The following is a 20603-nucleotide window of genomic DNA, read 5'->3' as shown; positions in this document are numbered from 1 at the left end:
GTTTTGTATGTGTGTGTGTGTGTGTGTGTGTGCGTATACTATATGGCTCTTTGGCTGTCTCAATGTAAACATCTTCATTATAAAATCTCATATATGCAAGGCCCACTCATAACTCGTCAATTCCTTCCCCAAACATGTTGTGCCACTTGTATTCCCTGTCTTATGTCCCCCTTGTCATATGTCCCCACTGTTCTCACGGACTCATTTTCTCTAAGTTGGAGATTCGAGTCGCCTTATATGCTCACTTTGCCTCTCCTATCTCATCTGCCATCGAAGTTCTCCCAGATCCACCGTCCCTCACTCCTCCTTCCCCAGGGGCTAGGGCGTCCTCTTGGCTTTTGCTACCCTTCCAGTCCCCGCCCGGGAACCACCTGCTGTCCCCAGAGCTGTCAGAATGCTCCCACCAGTATTTAAGTTTGATTATGATATTTTTTACCATTACCTAATACAGTTCTTCGACAGTGTCCCCGCGGGTAGGGCCCGGAGTGGGATTCCCGTCCGCCTCCCTACCGCTCATCCAGTCCCGTTTACCCCACCTCGGCTGGGCCCCTGTCCCCGGAAGGACCTCCCTTCCTCAGAGGGGACCCCCAGTGAGCATAAAGAATCAAAGAAAACAAAGACAAAGGCAGCAGAACCCGGCGGAGTTGCCTCCACGGTCCTGGCGGGCGCCGAGAGCTACTTCTGACCGGGTTGAAGGCCGTCCTCGCCAGACTCCCTGGAGGGCTCATTGAGCTCCACTAGCCGCTCCGACGGGGCGGGATGGTTTCCTCGTCAGCGCCGGGCGCCGCCCCCCCTCACACGGCCGGCCGGCCTCCCTCACACAGGCGGCCCGCCTTCCTCACAGAGGCGGCCGGCCTCGCTCACAGAGGCTGCCTGGAGCCCGCGGCTGGGCTCACAGCCCGGCCGGGGCTCGCCGCGCTGGGGGCCCCGCCCCTCCGAGGAGACCCCGCCCCTCAGGCCCCGCCCCGTCAAGGAGGCCCCGCCCCGCGTAGGCAGTCCTGCTCCGCCCCTCTCGCCCCTCGCACAAGTCCCGCCTCCCACAGGGGTCCCACAGGCCGTGCATGCGGGCGCGACCCGTCCAGGGCGGTCCTGTCAGCACCTCGGAGAGGCCGCTCGCCGTCTCCGGCGCTCGACGACGCGCGGCACCCGCCTCACACGCCGCCCGCACGCCCCGCGCCGGCGCGCGCCGCCGGTTTAACGGTTGTGGCCCCCACGGGGGCGCGCCTGTCCTCCGGGGGACCCCCGCCCCGCGCCCCTCGCAGCCTCCTCCGCCTCCCCGGTCCCCGCCTTCCTGCCCTTCCCCGGCCCGCGAGCCGACGCGCCGCCCGCCGAAGCCGTTCCCCCGACGGGCAGCGGGGCGCTCGGCCGCCGCGTCTGGGCTGAGCGCCGCGACGCTGCCGCCCGAAGCCCTCCAGGATCTTGAGGCGGTAGGTGTCCGGGGACCCGGGTGGGGAGGCCGGGGAGAGGGGCGCCGTGGTCCCCGAGGTGGGGACGTCGAGGCCGGTGAGGGAGGAAGGTGCTGAGGGGAGGGCGGCGAGCCTTCCCCGACGGGCCTCCCCTGAGGGGCCCTCCCACCGGTGGTCGGGGGTGGGGTGGGGGGAGGATGCCGAGCGGGGTGGGAGCGGCACGCCGGGACAGCGAGGGCGGCCCACCGACCCCAGTCCCCAGCGGGACGGAGTAACAGAACCCCCGCCCCCAAAAAAAGACCCCAAATCCAGTGTGAAACCTGACCTGCCGGGCGAGCCAGAGGGGAACAGAGGACAGAGACAGACGTGGACGAAATACCGGAGACAGGAGGAGAAAATGGGAACCCCCACCCCTCAAAAAAAATGAAGACTGGGGGGACGGGGGCGAGGAGGGAGAGGAGGCTGGGAGGGGTGCACAGCTAACTGATGTTAATGGAAGTCAGTCTGTCTGTACCTACCATCCATCCATCCATCCATCCATCCATCTGTGCCCTGTAGGCATTGGGCTCCTTCCAGGGTTTTTGTCCTCTGTGGCCATAAGCTAAGGCCAGAACCATATGAGGGTGGTCACAGACACCTGTTGTCTGAATAGATCTCTCCCAACCAAACGTTCAGTTGCATTTCCACTGAAAGATGGTTCAAGCACACAAAGATAGCCTAGAGAAGGTGTAAAAATACAGTGTGATGGAATTCGTCGGGTTTTTTTGGGGGGGGCGGGAGGGTTTGAATGTTTCTCCACCACCCTTAGAGAGTGCCACTAGATTTGTGGAATGTTAATGAAACGACTTTTCACCAACCTAGGCATAGTTGGTTTATCTCTTGGTCTTCCATCGTTTTATCCTTGCTCTCATTTGGTGTTAAGTCATATTCATGTTGTAAAAGTCATGTTTTGAAGTTGGAAATTGAGAGTGGGTGTCATCTAGTTATCATATGGGAAATGTACACAATTTGTTAATTGCGTTAAAGCCAGCAGCTTTGTGCAAAGCAGTTTAGAATTTGTTTTGGGGGATCAGAGGAATTGCTGTGTATTAAGTGCTCTTCCGTGGAGCTAACAAACCTAACCATAAGAAATCTAGAATTTAAATGGGAGATTTTAAGTGTAAGATATAGCTTCCCAAAATGGTACATAAAATTTGTGCTATGACTTGTGGTTACTGTGGTACTAGCCTTGTAGGATAAAGAAAATATAATACTCTATTTAATAATCTAAGAAAAATAAATTTGAGGAATGGGAAATTTTTCCATGTAAAATTTTATCCTGTGGGGTTCTGGTGGTTTATGCCTGTAATCGTAGCTACTCAGGAAGATGAGATCTGAGCCAGCCCAGGCTCACTCCTTGAGAATCTTTTATCATCAGTTAATTTGCAAAAAGCTGGAAGTGAAGGTATGGTTCAAATGGTAAGAGTTCCAACCTTGAGCAAAATAAGCCATCAGTGTGATGTCCTAAGATCAAGTCCCACTTCTCCCTCTCTCTCTCTCTCTCTCTCTCTCTCTCTCTCTCTCTCTCTCTCTCTCTCTCTCTCTCTCCCCCTTCCCCTCTCTCTCTCTCTCCCTCCCGCCCTCTCTCTCTCTCTCTCTCTCTCCCGCACACACACACACTAATTTGTGTTAAAATTTATACATACATGTGCCTTCTTGTGGTCAATAGATACCTTACCAGGCAGTTTTAGACACAGCGAAGAAACTTGGTAGTCAAATCCTTACTAGACACTTATTAACTGTGTGGATTGCAGTGTGTATTTTTGTCTGTCATCTATAAAATAATTTAGTAATAATTTTTCAAATGGTTTATCAAAATTAAATGAGATTAATAGTCAGTAGGATGGTATTTAACATACATTAAGAACTAGAAATGGTGTTTTCATTAAAAATATATGCCCTGTAGAAAGGTTGTCTAAATTGGTTAGAATGTGTTAATTATCCTCATATACTGTATTTTTAGAAAGTTCTAGCTTAATTTGCAGTTTGAGAACTGATGAGATGAATTTTTAAAACAGACATGAACCCAAAAGATAGTATTGACATATGTCCAGCAGCAACTGTGAACATGGTTCTTTACTAATATACCTGAGCAATATTCTGTTCATAAATAGCTTGACCTTTTAAAATGGTTTGTTATTTACATGTGATCTTGAAGGAAAAACACTCACTCTGTATCTCAAAATGTATGTTTTTAAGGCATCAGATCAAAGTGTCCTTTAAAACCATCAGTATCACAAAACTAGATGTTTTAATTTTAAAACACAGGCTCTTCACTTGCTGGTATAACAGGTGAGATTCTGCTTCTTTTCTGAGTGTTATTTTTTTTCTAAGATTTGCTCAGCTGCATCACAGGGCTCTGTTTAGGATTCTGCATCAAGTAGGCATCAAAGATTGAAGTTATTTTATATACTACCTTTGTAGTTCAGATAACTAAGCTCAAGTGGTGGCTTGTGTAGTTTTGTATTGATTTTAATTCCATAGATCAGTTTTAAAAATAATTGCATCTTGTAAATACTTAACCTCTTCCATTAATAAATAGATGGTAGTGTTTATGTAATATGCATTTTATGTAATATGCATTGCAATCTCAAACTCTTATTCCCTATAATGTCAGTGTTTCTATGCAGGCATAGTTTACTTTAAAAAAGTATTCTGTGCTATTATTTTTCTAATTTTTCTTGATTGATGTGTATTTATATGAGTGGAGTCCTGGCTGTTTTCTGTCCTGCTGCCACCACCTCAAAGGTAGGTGACACTGAAAGAGCTTTAAAATTTTGTTTACTTGTTCTGCAAATTCATGTAATAGAGTTCTGTAACCACCCAGCTCTTGAAAATCCCTTGTTTGAATACTCTGGATTTGTCTTGCTCAGCAACTGGAAAAGACTTTACAACCTACAACTCAATTTCAGCTGAGCAATGAAAAATAGAGAGTGGCCGCCAAGGTCATCTTTTCTATTTTGATTGTCCAGTTTCATATGGGAAACAGGATGGAAAGTTACTGCATGTTGGTATTTTGGTCTTCATTACAGTGGTTATAATAGACATAAAACAACAGAATGGATATGTATTGATATTAGTGCTTTAAAATCTGTGTTTTATATGGATCTGTTTTATAAGATCTGTTTTCTATATAGGAAATACCCAGTATTTGAGGTTTTAGGCTCATAACTCTTTATTTTCATTTACTTTCTGTTACATCAAAATTTTATTGCCAACAAGTACTAATTGATAGCACTGGTATATTTATAGAAGGTTTTGTTTTATTGTGGGTCATGGGGCTTGAACTTGGCCTGGGAGCTGTTCCTGAACCCTTCAGCTCAAGGATACAGCCCTACCCCTTGAGCCACAGCCCCACTTCCAATTTTCTAGAGGTTAATTGGAGATAAGAGTCTCAGGTCCTTTTGTGTCTGGGCTGGCTTTGAATCTTGATCCTCAGATCTCAGCCCCCTGAGTAACTAGGATTACAGGCATGAGCCACCTTGCCTGGCTTGTAGAAGGTTTTTAATAACTATTTTGTAATGTTCCTCATTAATAGATATATTACAAAGTAGGTTGATACTGATTAGGATTTTTAACATTTAATTTTTTAACATGCTTAGATTTTTGAACATTTGAAAAATATACATATATATACATTACACATATATTGTACAATACATACCTTTTCCGATGCAAATGTCATTAATCAAGGAAATAGTAACTTGGATTTAGGATTTGCTGAAGATTAACATGCTAACAATTATTTTTTGGATGAACACATTTAATTTCAGGTGGGATTTTTTAGTTTTGACTTACTTGATGTATATTAAATTTAGAAAGTTTATATACCATGCTGCTGCTGGAAATTTTTAGTTGTAATGAGCAGATTCTCAAATTTATAGATGTTATTTAGGAAAACAATGGTTACAGGTACTAGGATGCAAAGATAAATAAGGTTTAGTTTTGGAGACCTCAGCTAATTCATACTCTACTTAAATAAGCTTATACTTACTATGATGTATTTTAGGAAAAATAATAAAGTACAGCAATAAAATAATAAAGTGATAAAGTACAGTAGAGGCCATTGGAGGAGGAAAATAAGGAAAGAGGAATTATTATATTATTGAGCAGTTACTGGAGAATTTTATATAAATATTTTTGTTTGATGTTACCAGTGTAAATAGGAAAAAAATACTTGTAAGAGAGCTGGGAGGTCAAGGAAGCTGTAGACATGGTGCCTGAATATCCAAATTTGTGGTGAAACAACATTAATGCAACAAATTAGTGATATTCACTGTATACTAAACACTAGTACATACCAGAGACATACTTGGATGATATGTAACTATAATTTGTCAGTTAATGGCTTATTGTAACTTGTACAGTTTGGAAGAGAATACAGGGTTCTGTGAGCCTATGAAAAGGGTACGTTATCACATTTTGGCCTGAATGTATTGGAAAGACAAGTTGGGACCAGCTATATCATAGAACATTGTCCACTAGCCTGGTTATAATACCTGTCACTTCCTGCTCTCTTGTCTTTGGGTTACTTAATTTCTTTAAGCACTATCTCTAAAATGAGAATAATACTAATAGCCGACAAGTTCTGAACTCTTATTATGCACCAGTGATTTTGGTAAGTATTATATATATATATGTCTGTGTATATATATATATGTATGTATATATGTTATACAATTAGTCTTTACCTCAGGCCCAGACAGTAGAGACTAGTACTGTTGCTATATAGCTAGGTGCTGGAGCCATGATGTAAATCCAGGTAGGCTGACATGTAGCTTGGTTTTTGAGGCAGTCTCTCACTTATATAGTCCTGAATGTCCTCAAAGTTGAAATCTTCCTGCCTCAGCTTCCCAAGTATTGAGATAACAGCCATAAACTGCCACTCCTTGCTTACTGACATGAAACATGACCTGTAACTATTAACCATGCCTTATTTATCGAGTTGTGTTAAATGGCCATATATGTAGGTGCTTTACTATTTATGCCATGGATATTATCTTCTGCTTCTATTATTAGTAATAGATGTCAGGTAACTGAAGTGTTTTTTTAAGAAAAATTACATGTAAAGGAGCAGACAAGATGGTATGAACCTATAATTCCAGCTACTCAGGAGGTAGCAGGGAGAGTGAGTTCAAGGCTAACCCTGGCAAAGTTAACAAGGCCCTATCTTGAAAACAAAATATAAACAAGAAGGATTAGAGTAAAGCTCAAGTGGGAGATCACTTGCCTATCAAAGTGGGCTCTTACTCAAAGTCCCAGTTCCTTAGAAAAAAAAGGGTGTTGAATAGTAGAGTTTAAAAATATATTCATTTTTTTCAGGGAATGCTATTTAATTCCTATTTTGGATTCAATTCAGATACTGTGTTAATTGCAGGTGGCACTGGGTAAATACTATTCCTCACTTTCAGTAGAGTCTGTTCCTCATTTTTGTTAAGCCTGGAGAACAAAACAATTACAATATGGTTTAATGTTTTTTACATCATGATAGGGACATGTTTTTGGTGTCCCAAGATTCTGGAGCACCTGTAACTATTTCAAAGGTAATCAAATATGTGAAGATCTATGGAATTAGGAGAGCAGTGATGGGAATATGGAAAATATATGTGCAATATCTTTGAGAATGGGCAACAATTAGGGACTAATTATGGGATGGGTACTGTAAATCAAATTGCAGGTGCGTTAAAAGGTGGTCTCAGGCAGTTAGGTGATGATGTTAAGGAATCCAGGAGGAGGGACAGTTTTGGCATCAAAGCAATTAATTTGATTTTGCATATGTTTATTTGAAGTGCCTGTGATAATATAAACTGAAATTCAAAATGCGATGCAAAAAGTATACATTTGGTTCTATTTATCATGTTAACTAGGTAGTTGCAACCATGAGAGTAGAGGAGATTAGCTAAAGCTAACAACTCAAGTGCTACACGCTAAGACTGCAGATACATTTAGTGGTATTTCTACATTGAGTTGGAAGGCAGAAGAAGAGTCAGTTGTGGAAGTTAGAAATGGCAATCAAAGAAATAGGAGCTAAATCAAGACATAAAATAACAAAAGTAAATGGAAGAAAATATAGACACAATTAAATATAATATATACATATATGTGTGTATGTTTATTTGAGGACAGTCTGCATAGCTAAAGCTGGTCTGAAATTCACTAGTCCCACTGGCCTCAAATTCATGATCTTCCTTCATCAACCTCTCAAGCAGTGAGATTATAGTTATAGTCTACTACATCCAGCTCAAAGGAGGAAAAAGTTCTAAAACATAAGGCAAATGGTAGGAAGAGCTCTGAGGTTATTGCATATTACTTACAAATCCTCTTTATGGATCAGTCATTTGTATAAAGGTAAAAAAAATCTTTATTATTTTGTCCAAGTAATAAACATATGTTCTTCCTTATTAAAGTATGGAACCTCAAGGTCTTTATGACAATGGAAACCAAAAAATTGATTGGTAAACCGCTTCAACCAGCAAGACCTGTTCGTCATCTGACTTCTCCCCCTGGTGAGTGTACAATGTACAGTACTTGAATATTCATTTATTAATGATTAATTAGTATTTGAAGGCCAGATGACATATAAAGTAGCTAAGGTATATTTTAAAAGAAATAAGTACAGTAATGATCTTACATGCTTGAAGTTTTTAAGTTAATGTTTTAAGATTATCAGTCTTAGAAGGGGTGATACTGATCAAGATAGTTTGTACTCATAAACAAGTTGAGTTAAAACTTTTGACAACTACTTAAAGATCATAATAGTAGTAATAGAAATGAAGATTATTAGTCTAAAGTGTACCAGACCAACAATGGTTAAGAAGAATTATGTGAATTTTTTTTCATATCTTATTTGGGTAGTTATCTGGCTTCTACTGAGTCTTGGGCTCCAAATAGAGATTGCTATGATCACTTCATAGTCATGATAAATTAACATTTAAAATTCTCACCTACATACAAACTCAACCCCAGACCAACCATCTTCCCATACAACAGCAGGTTCAGATTCCTCACAAGTGATGTTGTACTTGCATTCTGATAAAGGTTAGAGTTGTACTTGAGCAGAAGCATATCTGATTTCAGAAAATCTAAAGAAAAATAAAAACTCAAGTTTTTCTTTTTGCCTACAAGTCTATTTTGGACAAACTCTTGATATTTATTTTCTTAATTAAAATATGAACTTTTTAAATTAATTTTAAATTGGTCATTATTTGTTGCCATCATAGCTTCTGTTTAATTTAGATGGTGTACAAGATCACTTTTTTCAATTTTTAAATAATTTTTCAATTTTTTTGCCAGTCCTGGGACTTAAAGTCACGGCTTGGGCTCCATCTCTTAGCCTTCTGTACTCAAGGCTAGCACTCTATCCCTTGAGCAACAATCCCATTTCTAGCTTTTTCTGAGTAGTTGATTGAAGATGAGTGTCTCGCATACCTTCCTGCTTGGGCAGGAATTGTGATGGTCAGATCTCAGCCTTCTGAGTAGCTAGAATTACAAAAGTATGAGCCACTGGTGCTCAGCTTACATATTTCAGTTTTTGTTTGTTCATCTGTATTGCGTACTTAAGAAAGGAAACATGTAATCTTTTTAAAATTTTGTTCAAGTCCTGGGACTGAACTCAGTCTCTGAGACTTGCTTTAGCTCCTTGGCTGATGCTCTGTGACTGGATCTACACCTCCAATCCCATTTTGTGTGAGTGTGTGTGTGTGTGTGTGTGTGTGTGTGTGCCAGCACTCAGAACTGTCCCCAAGCTTTTGCTCAATCTAATACTCTGCCACGTTAATTGGAGATAAGAGTCACACAGACTTTCCTTCCTGGGCTGACTTTCAACTATGATCCTCAGATTTGTCTCCTGAGTAGCTAGAATTAACAGGCATAAGTCATGGGCATTTGACTTACCAAGTGTTTTTATTTGCACAGAAGTGAAACAGAAAAGGTAGAAATGGTACTAGGTTCTGTTCCCTATTCTTTCTTCCACCCTGGTTCCTCCAAGGAAGATTGTCTCCACTTTGATCATGTTTGCTCTTTTAAGATAATTATGTCTTGGGACAGATGATGAAATTAATGACTCTTTCCTGGATGATAACTTAGTCATGCTGAATCCCATGTCCTGTGGAAGTACTGGAAAAAGTTGTATAGGATCAAAGCTCAGCTTCAACCATAAAGGGGGAGATAAACATTTGAAGTAACTTCTATCTGTGACCAGCTGTTTGTTAGTACCCCCTTTCCTTCATTTCTTAAAGAAACCTATTAATTGGGTGAGTACAGTGGCCAGAGGGAGGACAGATTTATTTTTATAATCCTTTTAAGATTGAGAGAGTGTCAGGAGTTTACCAGGTAGAAAAGGTAAAAACCCTGACAGGGTAAAACCCTGTCAGTATACTTCCAGAACTTCCTGGAAAACTCAAGCCCCAGGGGTATACAATGTGGATTGTATTACATCTCTCTGTGAAGGCTTCCTGACATCTCAAACTCCCCTAGTAACTTCTAAATCTCATGCAACTTACTGCCATTACTTATAAGCTTACCTTTTAGGTTGTGAACTCTTATGCTTGTGTACCTATCCCACAACATAGAGGTTAACATTTCAGAGGCTTAAATAAACATACATGGAATAAAAGAACTATCAGAAAACATTTAAGAGCAGTTTCAAGGATATCACAAAAATTTTAAAGTGATGATATAGCATTTATCTAACTCATGGATATTGAAACTAGCTTTTTGTTCTTTTCTCACAGGACCAGTGTTCCCTTTCAACTTTCAAAATGAATATCCATGCAACACTCAGTGCTTACAAAGTGGAGTTAGCAGAGTAAGTCTTAGAAATTGTAATAAAATGATCCAAGAAGTATACTTTGTAGTAAAATTCAGGCTTACTCTATGAAGAGTTCAAATCCCAGCATGTGCTTGTGTGCATGTGCACATGGAAAATAAAATGAAATGTTTAATAGACTGGAAATCTTATACTGACTGAAAAGTAACATTTTTTGGATTGCTTTTTTATGCTAGATAAATGCTTTATAAATTGCTCATGAAGTTATGATACCTTTTAAAGTTATGTTAAAGACAATAAATTGCTAGCATTTTCAGATTTATACTTTGTTTTCTTTTGGTTGGTCATGGAGCTTGAACTAAAGGCCTAGTGCTCTACCACTTTGAGCTTCAGTGTTACTTCTGGTTTTTCTGGTGGTTTATTGAAGATAAGAATCTCAGGTACTTTCCTGCCTGAGCTAGCTTTCGACTGGGATCCTCAGACCTCAGCCTCCTGAGTAGCTAGGATTACAGACATGAACCACTAGCACCCAGCTGTACTCTTCTCGACCATAATTTGGTGGCTGTATTTGACTTATCCTTATATTGTGATGTTAATTCAATAAGATAACACACAGATAGTCACTTTGGAAAGATACTCTAATAATATACTCTTTACATGCTATGAAAAGTCTTAATAAATATTTTCAAGTTTCCTTTTTCTTTTTTGATGCTAGTTCTGGGGCTTGAACTCAGAACTGTCCTGAGAATTTTTGTTCAAGACTAGCACTCTACTATTTGTGTCACAACTTCAATTCTTGCTTTTGGGTGGTTAATTGAAGATAAGAGTCTAATGGTTTTCTGTCCAAGCTGGTTTCAAACTTCTATTCTCAGATCTCAGTCTCCTGAGTAAGTAGGACCACGGGCATAAGCCACTAGTTCCTTGCCATGTACTTTGTTTTTAATATGTACAGATATGATAGTATAATCTTACTTTGGAGTTTGTGTAGCATTTAAATGTTGTTACCTAGTTAACAAATGCTCATCTAAAATTTTCATTCTCAGAATGACTTATTTCAGTTAATTTAATCTTAGTAGTTTCTAATAACCATGAAAAACCAAACCATTTCCTATTTTTTCTGTGTACTCAAAAATCAACTTCTAATAATTGAGTTTTTGTTTCTATTTAAAATATAGTTTTAAAAATTATTAAGGCCGGTTATACAGAGGGGTTACCATTTTACAGTTTAGGTAATGTGTACATTTCTCTTTTGTTTAGTGGCATCTCTTCTGATTCTTGTTTCTCATCAATTATCTTGATGTCTCAGTAGTTGACAGTTGTAGGGTCCGTTAACAAGTTCTCCTTTGGACAGCTTACCTTGGTAGCGATTGTAGAAATTTAGGGCTTAAACTTGCCAACAGAAATGTTCATTTTGAAGACAGATGTTTCCAAAGAAATGTACCTTAATTACTCATGATGTGGACTGTTTGCAAACTGGCTTGGGTCAGTACTAGAGGAGGTAGTAACCTTTTAGAAGTGGATTGTATTGACGAAGTTTATAGAACTGAGCATATAATCTGAAAACCATTTATTTTGCAATGAGAAGTCTTGCTGTTTGTCCTCTGGTGTTCTCTAGTGTGGCATACCTGGTTATTTTCTGCTTGTAGAAAGATGGATGGGGAGCTCACCTGTAATCAGAGTAGATCTTGATGATCACGGAATCAGAAGAAAAGGAGAGAAAAATGAATTTTAAAAGTAGCAGATCCGCCAGGAAATGTTGATTCACCCATGAAATCCTAGCTCTTCAGGCAGCTGATGCTTGGAGGATCAAGGTTTTTTGAACTAGCCCAGGCAGAAATGTCCATGAAATTCCTTTCCCCATCTCAAAATTAACAAGCAAAAACAGGACTGGAGGCATGACTCAAGTGGTTTAGGACCAGACTATCAAGCCAGCTGACTGAGTGTGAGGGCTGACCTAGAACCACCAAAGAAGAATGTCATTAGAATATTTTAGCCAGTCTTAAAATACATTCCTTCAGATAGGACTGGGAAAGCTGAACAGAAGAATCTTATCAGTACATTCAGTGCATATATGGTTTGGTTTTTCTTTGTCTCATTGGATTAATTTTTTTCTACTTTTTACTTAACAGTCATTCCACATATAAATTAACATCATGGGCTTCTTCATATGTGATTCTAAGAGCAAATATTGTAGTATTTGTGTGTGCAATGGTGGTTAATCAATGACTTTGGGATTCGCCATGTTTCAGGACAATATAATTCATTTTTGGTCTCATGTTTCCTTTCAAAAATAGTCATAATCTGTGATCCATGACTGTAATTTCAGTACTTAAGAAGGCTATGAGGACTTAAATTTGAGGCCAGTCTGGGCTAAATAATAAGATCCTATCTCAAAAAATAACATAAAATTAACCTAATGTATCCATTTTTAATAAGCATATCATTTAGTGGTTGCTTAATAACGTTGGCTCCAAATATTCCTTGGTTAATGTAGGAAAATTATCTCTGAGAGGTGTTTCATGTCCAAATTAGTCGGTGCTAAATACTGCTTCTTTTTGAACAGTGTAAGTCGAATGGAATGCAAGCCTTTTCTCAAGGTCTTAATGAACAACAGCAACATCAGTCTCCAGTTAAAAAAGGTAAAATATGAATGATTTCTCAGATTTTCAGAGTGTATTAGTGCTTCATATAAAGTTAGCATTACTTTCTTGCTTAGCTAAACACATATTCATAAAAAATGTTACTATAATCTTTTATGCTGATTTTGGTCTCTGTTGAACACTATTGTTTAACTACTCAAAAGGATATGGTACAAGATTAACCATGGTTTAAAACAAGATGTTTTAACATCTTGTGTTAACATCTGTGTTTAACATACCATATGAAATTCTAAGCCTGTATGTGGAGTAGCTCTGCTCTGTGATGTACTGATGCTTCAGTGTTCTCTGTCTCATTGTTATGCCATTGAAAACATGTAATTTCCATATTGTGGTCCAAGGTACCTACCTCTCTATACCTGACCTGATGTCTTTTAGCTTTCAGGAAGGAAGAAGAGAAAGGAAGTCGTAGAAGTTACAATCCTAGTTAAATACTGAGTTTGGAGCTGCGAATTCTTTTCCTTCATTATTTCAATAATGTTGTGCCTCCTATCTTCTTGCCCAGCATATGGTCTTTTTTTTTTTTTTTTTTTTACAATCATGGGGCTGGAACCCTGGGCCTGAGCACTGTCCCTGAGCTCTTCAGCTCAACACTACCCCTCTACCACTTGAGCCACAGTGGTGGCTAATTGAAGATTCAGAGTCTTATGGACTTTGGTGCCTGGGCAGGCTTTGAACTGTGATCCTCAGATCTCAGCCTCCTGAGTAACTATGATTACAGGTGTGATCCACTGGCGTTCAGCAAACATATAGTTTATTATGTTGATAGTTTCTGATGAATCTTTCTGATAAGAAATTAAGAAATGTTTGAATCATTGCTTTCCCTGAAGATATGGGCTCAATATTGTGTCTCTCTATTACTACTTAGCATAGTCCCTTATACACAGTAAAAGTATAATAAATATTTCTTGAGTTGAATTAATTTTTATTGGATTAAAATTTTGTATTGATTGAGATTAGTCTCATGTTAGGGCCTATTTGGTGGTAACTGACTGGACAGTTGATACTGCCGCTGTTATAATTTATAATAACAGGTCATTTTATAGACCTGAATTACTTGTTTCCTCAAACAACTTTCTTTTTCTTAGTGTCCTTTCCATGGTAAAGGAAAATTATAAGTGGCAGATGTTTTTCAATTTGTCTTTTCTCTATTTTGCACAGATACTATTCATTGTTTTATAAAATAAAGAACAGTTCAAGGACATTCAGAAAGAAATTAGCCAAAAAGTGATCTAGAAGATTGTTATGTTTTGTAACATTATATTTAACATTTAATACCTACAGAGAGAATTAAATACAGCAGAGATTTCCTGTTGAAGCTCTCAAGTGTTTCCATCTGCAGAAAAAAACCAGACTTTTTGCCTGATCATCCCATTGTACTTCAAAAACCAGTAAGTAGTTTAAAAAGTTTGTAAAGTTGAATTTGAATATTTGTCTTTAACATTTTATTTGATTATATATGCAGATATTGATCTTTTCATATTGTTATACTTATAAAATTAGTCATCTAAAAATAAAATCTATTGATATAACATAACCACTTATAAAATAGTTGTCACTACTCAACAAATAGAATGAAATAGTTATATTTTACTTACGAAGTATTATTCTGTTAAAAAGTTATGAAAATGCCATTCCATATTCTAAAAGTTCTATTTGTTTTTCAGTTAAGTCTTATAATCAACCTTAGATTTATTTTACTGATTGCTGTGAGGATAAAATGTTTTTGTATGGATATTCCCCCCATGTTGTAGCAGTATTTATTGAAAGGATATGTCTGTGAAACCTTTGGGTCAATATATTTGTCTGTTTGAAACTGTATTCAATTCAGTTAGCATTTCGTAGGCAGTGTACAGATGTGGATTCCGGGCTTCTCAATTGCTTTTCAGACACTTTATTAGTTGAGCCGTGCCTCTGGCTATTTTAGCTCGGTTATTCTTCAGATATTTTCACTTTTTACCTATGCTGTCCTGTACTGTGGTTCTGCTGTTTGCTTCCCACCATAGCTGGGAAAACAGGTACACTTGATGCTACTCAGATATTGATTGAAATACAAGATCTTGTAACTTTTTGACTAAAACTCCTAATCACTGCCTCCTGAATAGGTAGGATTCCAGGTCTGAGTTTCTGAGCCTTTTATACATTAAAACAGCCATTCCACTTATTTCTTCAATATATCTTTGCTATTTGCCTTCTATATTTCTGTGTCAAGTCATCAAATTCATCAAAATATACATACAAATACACTTGTTGGGATAGTTCTGTTGCCAGTTCTGGGCCTTGAACTCAGGGCCTGGGCACTGTCTTTGGGCTTTCTCAAGACTAGACCTCTACCACTTGAGCCACAGCACCACTTCTGTCTTTTTTCTACGTACGTGGTACCGAGGAATCGAACCCAGGTCTTCATGCATGCAAGGCATGCACTCTACCACTAGGTTAAACTCCTGGCCATATATTAAGGAATTGGGTTTGGCATAAAAATTGTCTCTACATTTTGTGTGCCTGTAGTCACTTAGCCCTCTTGTGTCATAATTTTCCAATTGCAAATAAGGATGATAACTTATGATAATTTAGGATTAAATGAGATAGTACATGAGATCATTTAGTAGGATACCTAATTCTATCATTACAAACTCAATAAGAGTTTTTCTTGTTGCCGTTTAATTTTGGAACTGAGGATTAAACTCAGGGCCTCATGATTTCTAGGTGGGTGCTCTATCATATCAGCCACACTTCTGGTCTCAGTAAATGATTTTCTGTGAGTTTGTGCCAATCCTAGGGCTTGTACTTAGGGCCTGGGTACTGTCGCTGAACTATTTTTTGCTCATGGTTAGTGCTTGTGTTATATGAGCACAGCCCCACTTTCAGGTTTTTGATAGTTAATTGGAGTTAAGAGTCTTACAAAAGTTTCCTGCCCAGGCTGGCATTGAACTACGATTCTCAGATCTCAGCCTCCTGGATAGCTAGGATTATAGGCATGAACCACCAGCACCTGGCAGAAAATGATTTTTTATTCTTTATTTTTTTGTACTAACATTTGGCTGTAGTTTTTAATAGCTTTCATAATTACTATTTAGGTAAAGTCCACTAAAATTTTATTGACATATGACACACTGATATACTGAGAATTGCTCATAGTGAGAATAGAGTACTATCTCCTATTTCCATTTTTGGAATTATAAATTTTAGAATTCCATAGCAACTATTTCATGTTATAATTTTTATAAATTTTATATTGCTTAAGTTTTATATTAATATTTATTGCATAATGTAACTTCCCAAGAACTTAGAGATCACTATCCAGTTCTTGATAAAATTAATAAAATCAGCAAATAAAATTTTCATAATATTTCTCAGAATATCTAGTAAGGAAAAAAGTGTTTGTAGTGAGAATGGTCTATAAGAATAAATGTAAAAATATCACTTTTTCATTTTCACACTTTCCAATTAACACTTTATTTTGGAAGTAAAAGTTTGACATACACTTTCTTTTGCACAAACATACATTACAATTAGGTCTTCTTTTGCTTTATGCATTAATAACATTTATAAAACTAAGTATCACAAAAACAGAACAAGTTTAGAATACCATGTGGTGAAAATGAATTACATAGGTTTACAGTGGTTTATTTTGAACCATTAAATTTTTATAGACAATCCTAACTATTTTAATAGTTCCTATAATAACATGCATTCAGCTCTGTAAACACTACATATGTTCACAGAATTTGATTTGATAAACTAATGTGTAAAAACTATATTTGTTAGCCTAATCAATAAATTTACTTTCTTCTATATTACAGGAAAACAACCAAAGTTTTAAGTAGCATTTTAAGAACAGATGAATTTGAAGATAAAGAATTATTCGTTTTATATTTTGGACACCTGCAAATGAAGTGGATCTAATAACAATAACTGTAATGGACTGTGACAATTCAATTTATTTTTAATTTTGATGGTTGACTATTTGGCTTCTCCTAAAAAGAGAAAAATATTTTAAACTATAAAGAATTTTCTAATCAGTTTCAGCTTTGCAGGCAGTTTCCTGCAAAAATTGGGAAGTAACACTGGAAAGTAGGAATTTGGTTAGTGAAGTGGGAAGACTGTGAATTTATTATTTGCATGCTACTTGCAAGTTTTTCTTTTTCATCACTTGTAATAATGGAATGGAAATGTAAGCTGTAAAGATTCTCAAATATAAAGTATTTGCTACGATGTATATCTGGTACATAATTTCTTGTTGCTTTAAAAATTGCTTTTGTTCTTTTTCCCACTGTTTTCATACCATCACTTCAGATCATTTTGATCACTCTGGAGGCTTACAATCATTTAGGATGTTCAATAGTTATGAGTATCAGAAGAATTTGTAAGAAACTTGCTTTGAAATATATGATTGGCTTCTAAGTTTCAAATAATAACATTGTCTTAGGTTCATAACTACTAGCAGAATTTGGCAACTGGAAAACAAGAGTAGTGAATGAAATTGAAGTTGAAAATAACTGCTACTTACATCGCTAATCAGATTATATGAATAGTGGAAGTTGAACAATTGCAAAATAAAAAAATATTTTTAGTTCCAAAAGAGGGAAAATGTTGGCATTTGAAAATAACTGAGGTGCATTAAGTTTTGGCTCTATAATTAATAACAAAAACATATGAATAAAAAATTTGGGGGTTCAAACTTTTATTTTCTAGGAATTTAATACAAGTCTATATTTTTCACTCTGGATGTTACTGTTAGCTAAAATAAATGAAGTTACTTCCAGAAGAACATAAAAATTGCTGATAGAAAGGTAAGTATAAGTCTCAACTTCTTTCAGATTCCTGGGTCTACTGGCAAGCCATTCAAAGCCATAGTAGGCAGAAAGTTTACCTTTCACAGAATGTGAACTCCTAAAGCTAGTACCTTTTTCTTCACTGGTTTTGGAGCTAGTTTTCCAGATTTCACTTTTAGTCAATGGTAGATTTCCGTTCTTAGTCTTTTGGTACTTTTAGTACTTGGGTTTTCAGTACCTTGTTCTTCAAAGAAAGGATTTTTTAAAATAAGAGAGAAAATCCTTTCATTAACCATACACTTATTGCTTATTTTAAAATGAGATATTTAGGATCCTGTTTTTTTAATTTGTGTTTTGTCCTTACTATTTTCCTTGTATACCATAGGTTTCAGTATATATGTATATATGTGAAAATGCACACACATACACACTCACAAAAAAATACACAAAGGTATATAATAGCTGGTATTAGATTACCATAGAATAAATTGTTTTGCTTCTATATTTGCCTATTCTCAAGTCCTTTTGATTCTAGTTTTAAAATTTTGGTAGAATAATTCTAATATTCAGTCTAATTCCAATTTATTTCAATGTTCAGTCTAGAGAGCTGTTCCACTTAGCACTTACAGGATGCTCTTTCCAGTTACTCTACCATAAAACGATTTTGGAAACTACCTAGACTTCATATACTTTTTGAGTTGGACACTGAAGTGGACCAACTAATACAATATTTAGTATGTTCTAATTTATGTTTTTGAAAAAAAGACTTGTATAATTTTATTTTTAAAATAAAGTTATAGCCAACATTTTCAAGAAAACTTTGTAAAAAAAAACCACTTAGGTTTCAGTCTTTTGAGCCATTCTTACTATGTTTAATCAGATTGAGACTGTAAAGACTGTTTTGTTACCTACTTGCCTATGTACACATGTGTAACTTGTTTAAATAATCACTGTACAACTCCATTATTGTTCTTTGCTTTGTAAATATTAAAAGAGTTGAGCCAGGTGCTGTTTTATACTTCTTGTCATCTTCAGAGTTGAAAAAAGACATATGCACACATATACACATATTTCTGTGTGTATGTATTTTTGTGGAGTGAAGTATTGCTACAGAAGCTAGGAAAAATTCTTTAATTTTTATGTCAACTGAATGAGGTCTGAAGACATAGAAAAGCTTTCTTCAGTAAAAGTCAACATTTCAACACTGAAAAAGTTAGAAAATATTTTAGGTCAAATTTTGTATTTATGAAGTAAAATTTTAATTCAATCTCCTTTTTTCCTTTTATATTTGTGAAACATTAAGGAAAATTTTTTAGTTCTCTTCCTTCAAAGGCCATCCTTTCAAAGGAATTTGGACTAGAAAATAACGGGTAACATTTCTGTCTGTATTTTTCTTGACAGTGTTTATAGCCAAAGCAAATGTTTATTAAAGTATTTGCAGAGAACAGTAAAGTATGCAGTTTTATGTCCCTTCTCATCATTTTCATGTAGAAACTAGAGAACAGGTATTTTCCCTTGACGTTTTATGTTTGTTTTATATTACCTCTTTATTCATTTGGGTTAAAATTTTGAAGTACTATATATCTATAAATTCTTACTTAAGAATTCATAACTTTTTATAAGAAATGTTAGCTGTCTAATCATATACCAAAAGCACATGCCTTAAAACCTGATTCAGATTTCGCCAAGTGAAACCTTTTTTCTTTGCTTGATAATGTTGAACTTGCAGAAATGGAACTGTGATGTTAATCAATGATGTAGAAGTAGTATTACAAAGTAGTATTCTAAAATCACAAAATTGTTCACTTGGAAAAATCAGTTCTATCCAACAAATGGAAAGAAAGCTTATAGCCAAGATTAGTTTATATGACAGTGTAATAATTTTTAAAATAATATAAGACAAGACATCCTATAGATATAAGATTATGTAACCAAAGTGGAATAGACATTAGAAAAAAATCTGTTAATATCACAAGCACTGGGTTAACCTTTTATTACATATAACAATCAACTAAATGTGTCCTATAATACTCTAAAAGTTTAAATTTAAATAATTTTTCTTTTTCTTAATTTCGCAGTTTTGCAATGTTACATATACACTTTTTTAACATTTAGAATTTTGCCACTAGATGATTTTAGGTTGATTACAATGCAGAAAAGCAGTTAGCATCAAATATTGAGGGAAGTTAGCTTTGAAAATTGAGCTAAAATGCACTGAAGGGTAGTTACAGATTATACTCTTGAAGAATACAGTTGCAGTATACCAAGCAAAAGAATACAGTGGATCAACAACCACAGAAAATTTTCTAATTGACATTTTAGATGAGACCACTTGTTTGCACTTGGAACTGTAAAGAAAATGTCGAGGAACATCTAATTGTTGTTCAGGATCCACCATGAAGCTAAGAAGAGAAAAATATATTTTTTCAGTAAATATGTACATATGTGAAAATGCACATATACATTCACACACCTTGTTACAAGCACCAAAACATGTGCATAATAGCTGGCGTTAGAATTATACAGTAAGTAAAAGAACAACTTTCAGAGCAAAGGGAAGTTTGAAGTATAAAGAGTATTATTGTATCTTTAATCTTCATAATTATTTTTCTAGTCAGTTCCTGAGGAACTGTTATCTTTTTTTTAGTAAGTAATCAAAGAGTTTTTGTTATATGTGAATAGAGCTTGACAATGAGATTAGGAATGTTTTGATGGCATTGTTGATCTACCCAATACAGGTATTAGTCAGGAAATATAATATGTGATATACTAGGATATATAGACTTCAGGAAGACTGAATATAAGTTGAGTATATTTTTAAATACTTTTAGTATGGGTAGATTTTCATACTGAAAATGGTTTTCTTAAACACAATATTTCAATCACAAATCTATAGCAGGTACATGAGGCTGGTGGAATGATGTTAGAAATAAATAGTAAGAAATACAATTTACTTTCA

At 36.8% G+C, this 20603-nt stretch overlaps 2 protein-coding genes across 2 annotated transcripts in view; one reads left to right on the top strand and one right to left on the bottom strand.

Moving 5' to 3' along the window:
• The first annotated feature begins 1321 nt into the window (after positions 1-1321).
• C9H8orf88 (chromosome 9 C8orf88 homolog) lies at positions 1322-17088 on the top strand. The gene is made up of 6 exons (XM_090339047.1): positions 1322-1427; positions 7853-7951; positions 10178-10251; positions 12776-12851; positions 14154-14260; positions 16673-17088. The coding sequence occupies exons 2-6, from the start codon at positions 7873-7875 to the stop codon at positions 16694-16696; spliced, it is 360 nt and encodes a 119-aa protein (XP_090195173.1). The 5' UTR covers positions 1322-1427; positions 7853-7872; the 3' UTR covers positions 16697-17088.
• Positions 16294-20603, bottom strand: part of Necab1 (N-terminal EF-hand calcium binding protein 1) — a 139755-nt gene continuing 135445 nt past the window's right edge. Inside the window, exon 13 of the mRNA XM_090339046.1 lies at positions 16294-20046. Coding sequence (XP_090195172.1) covers positions 20018-20046 — 29 coding nt within the window. The 3' untranslated portion in view covers positions 16294-20017. The remainder of the gene's footprint in view (positions 20047-20603) is intronic.

This window comes from Megascapheus bottae, chromosome 9, assembly GCF_031878675.1.
Source record: "Megascapheus bottae isolate mThoBot1 chromosome 9, mThoBot2.hap1, whole genome shotgun sequence".
NCBI classification, from domain to species: Eukaryota; Metazoa; Chordata; class Mammalia; order Rodentia; family Geomyidae; genus Megascapheus; species Megascapheus bottae.
This window is presented reverse-complemented; position numbering and strand designations above follow the sequence as displayed.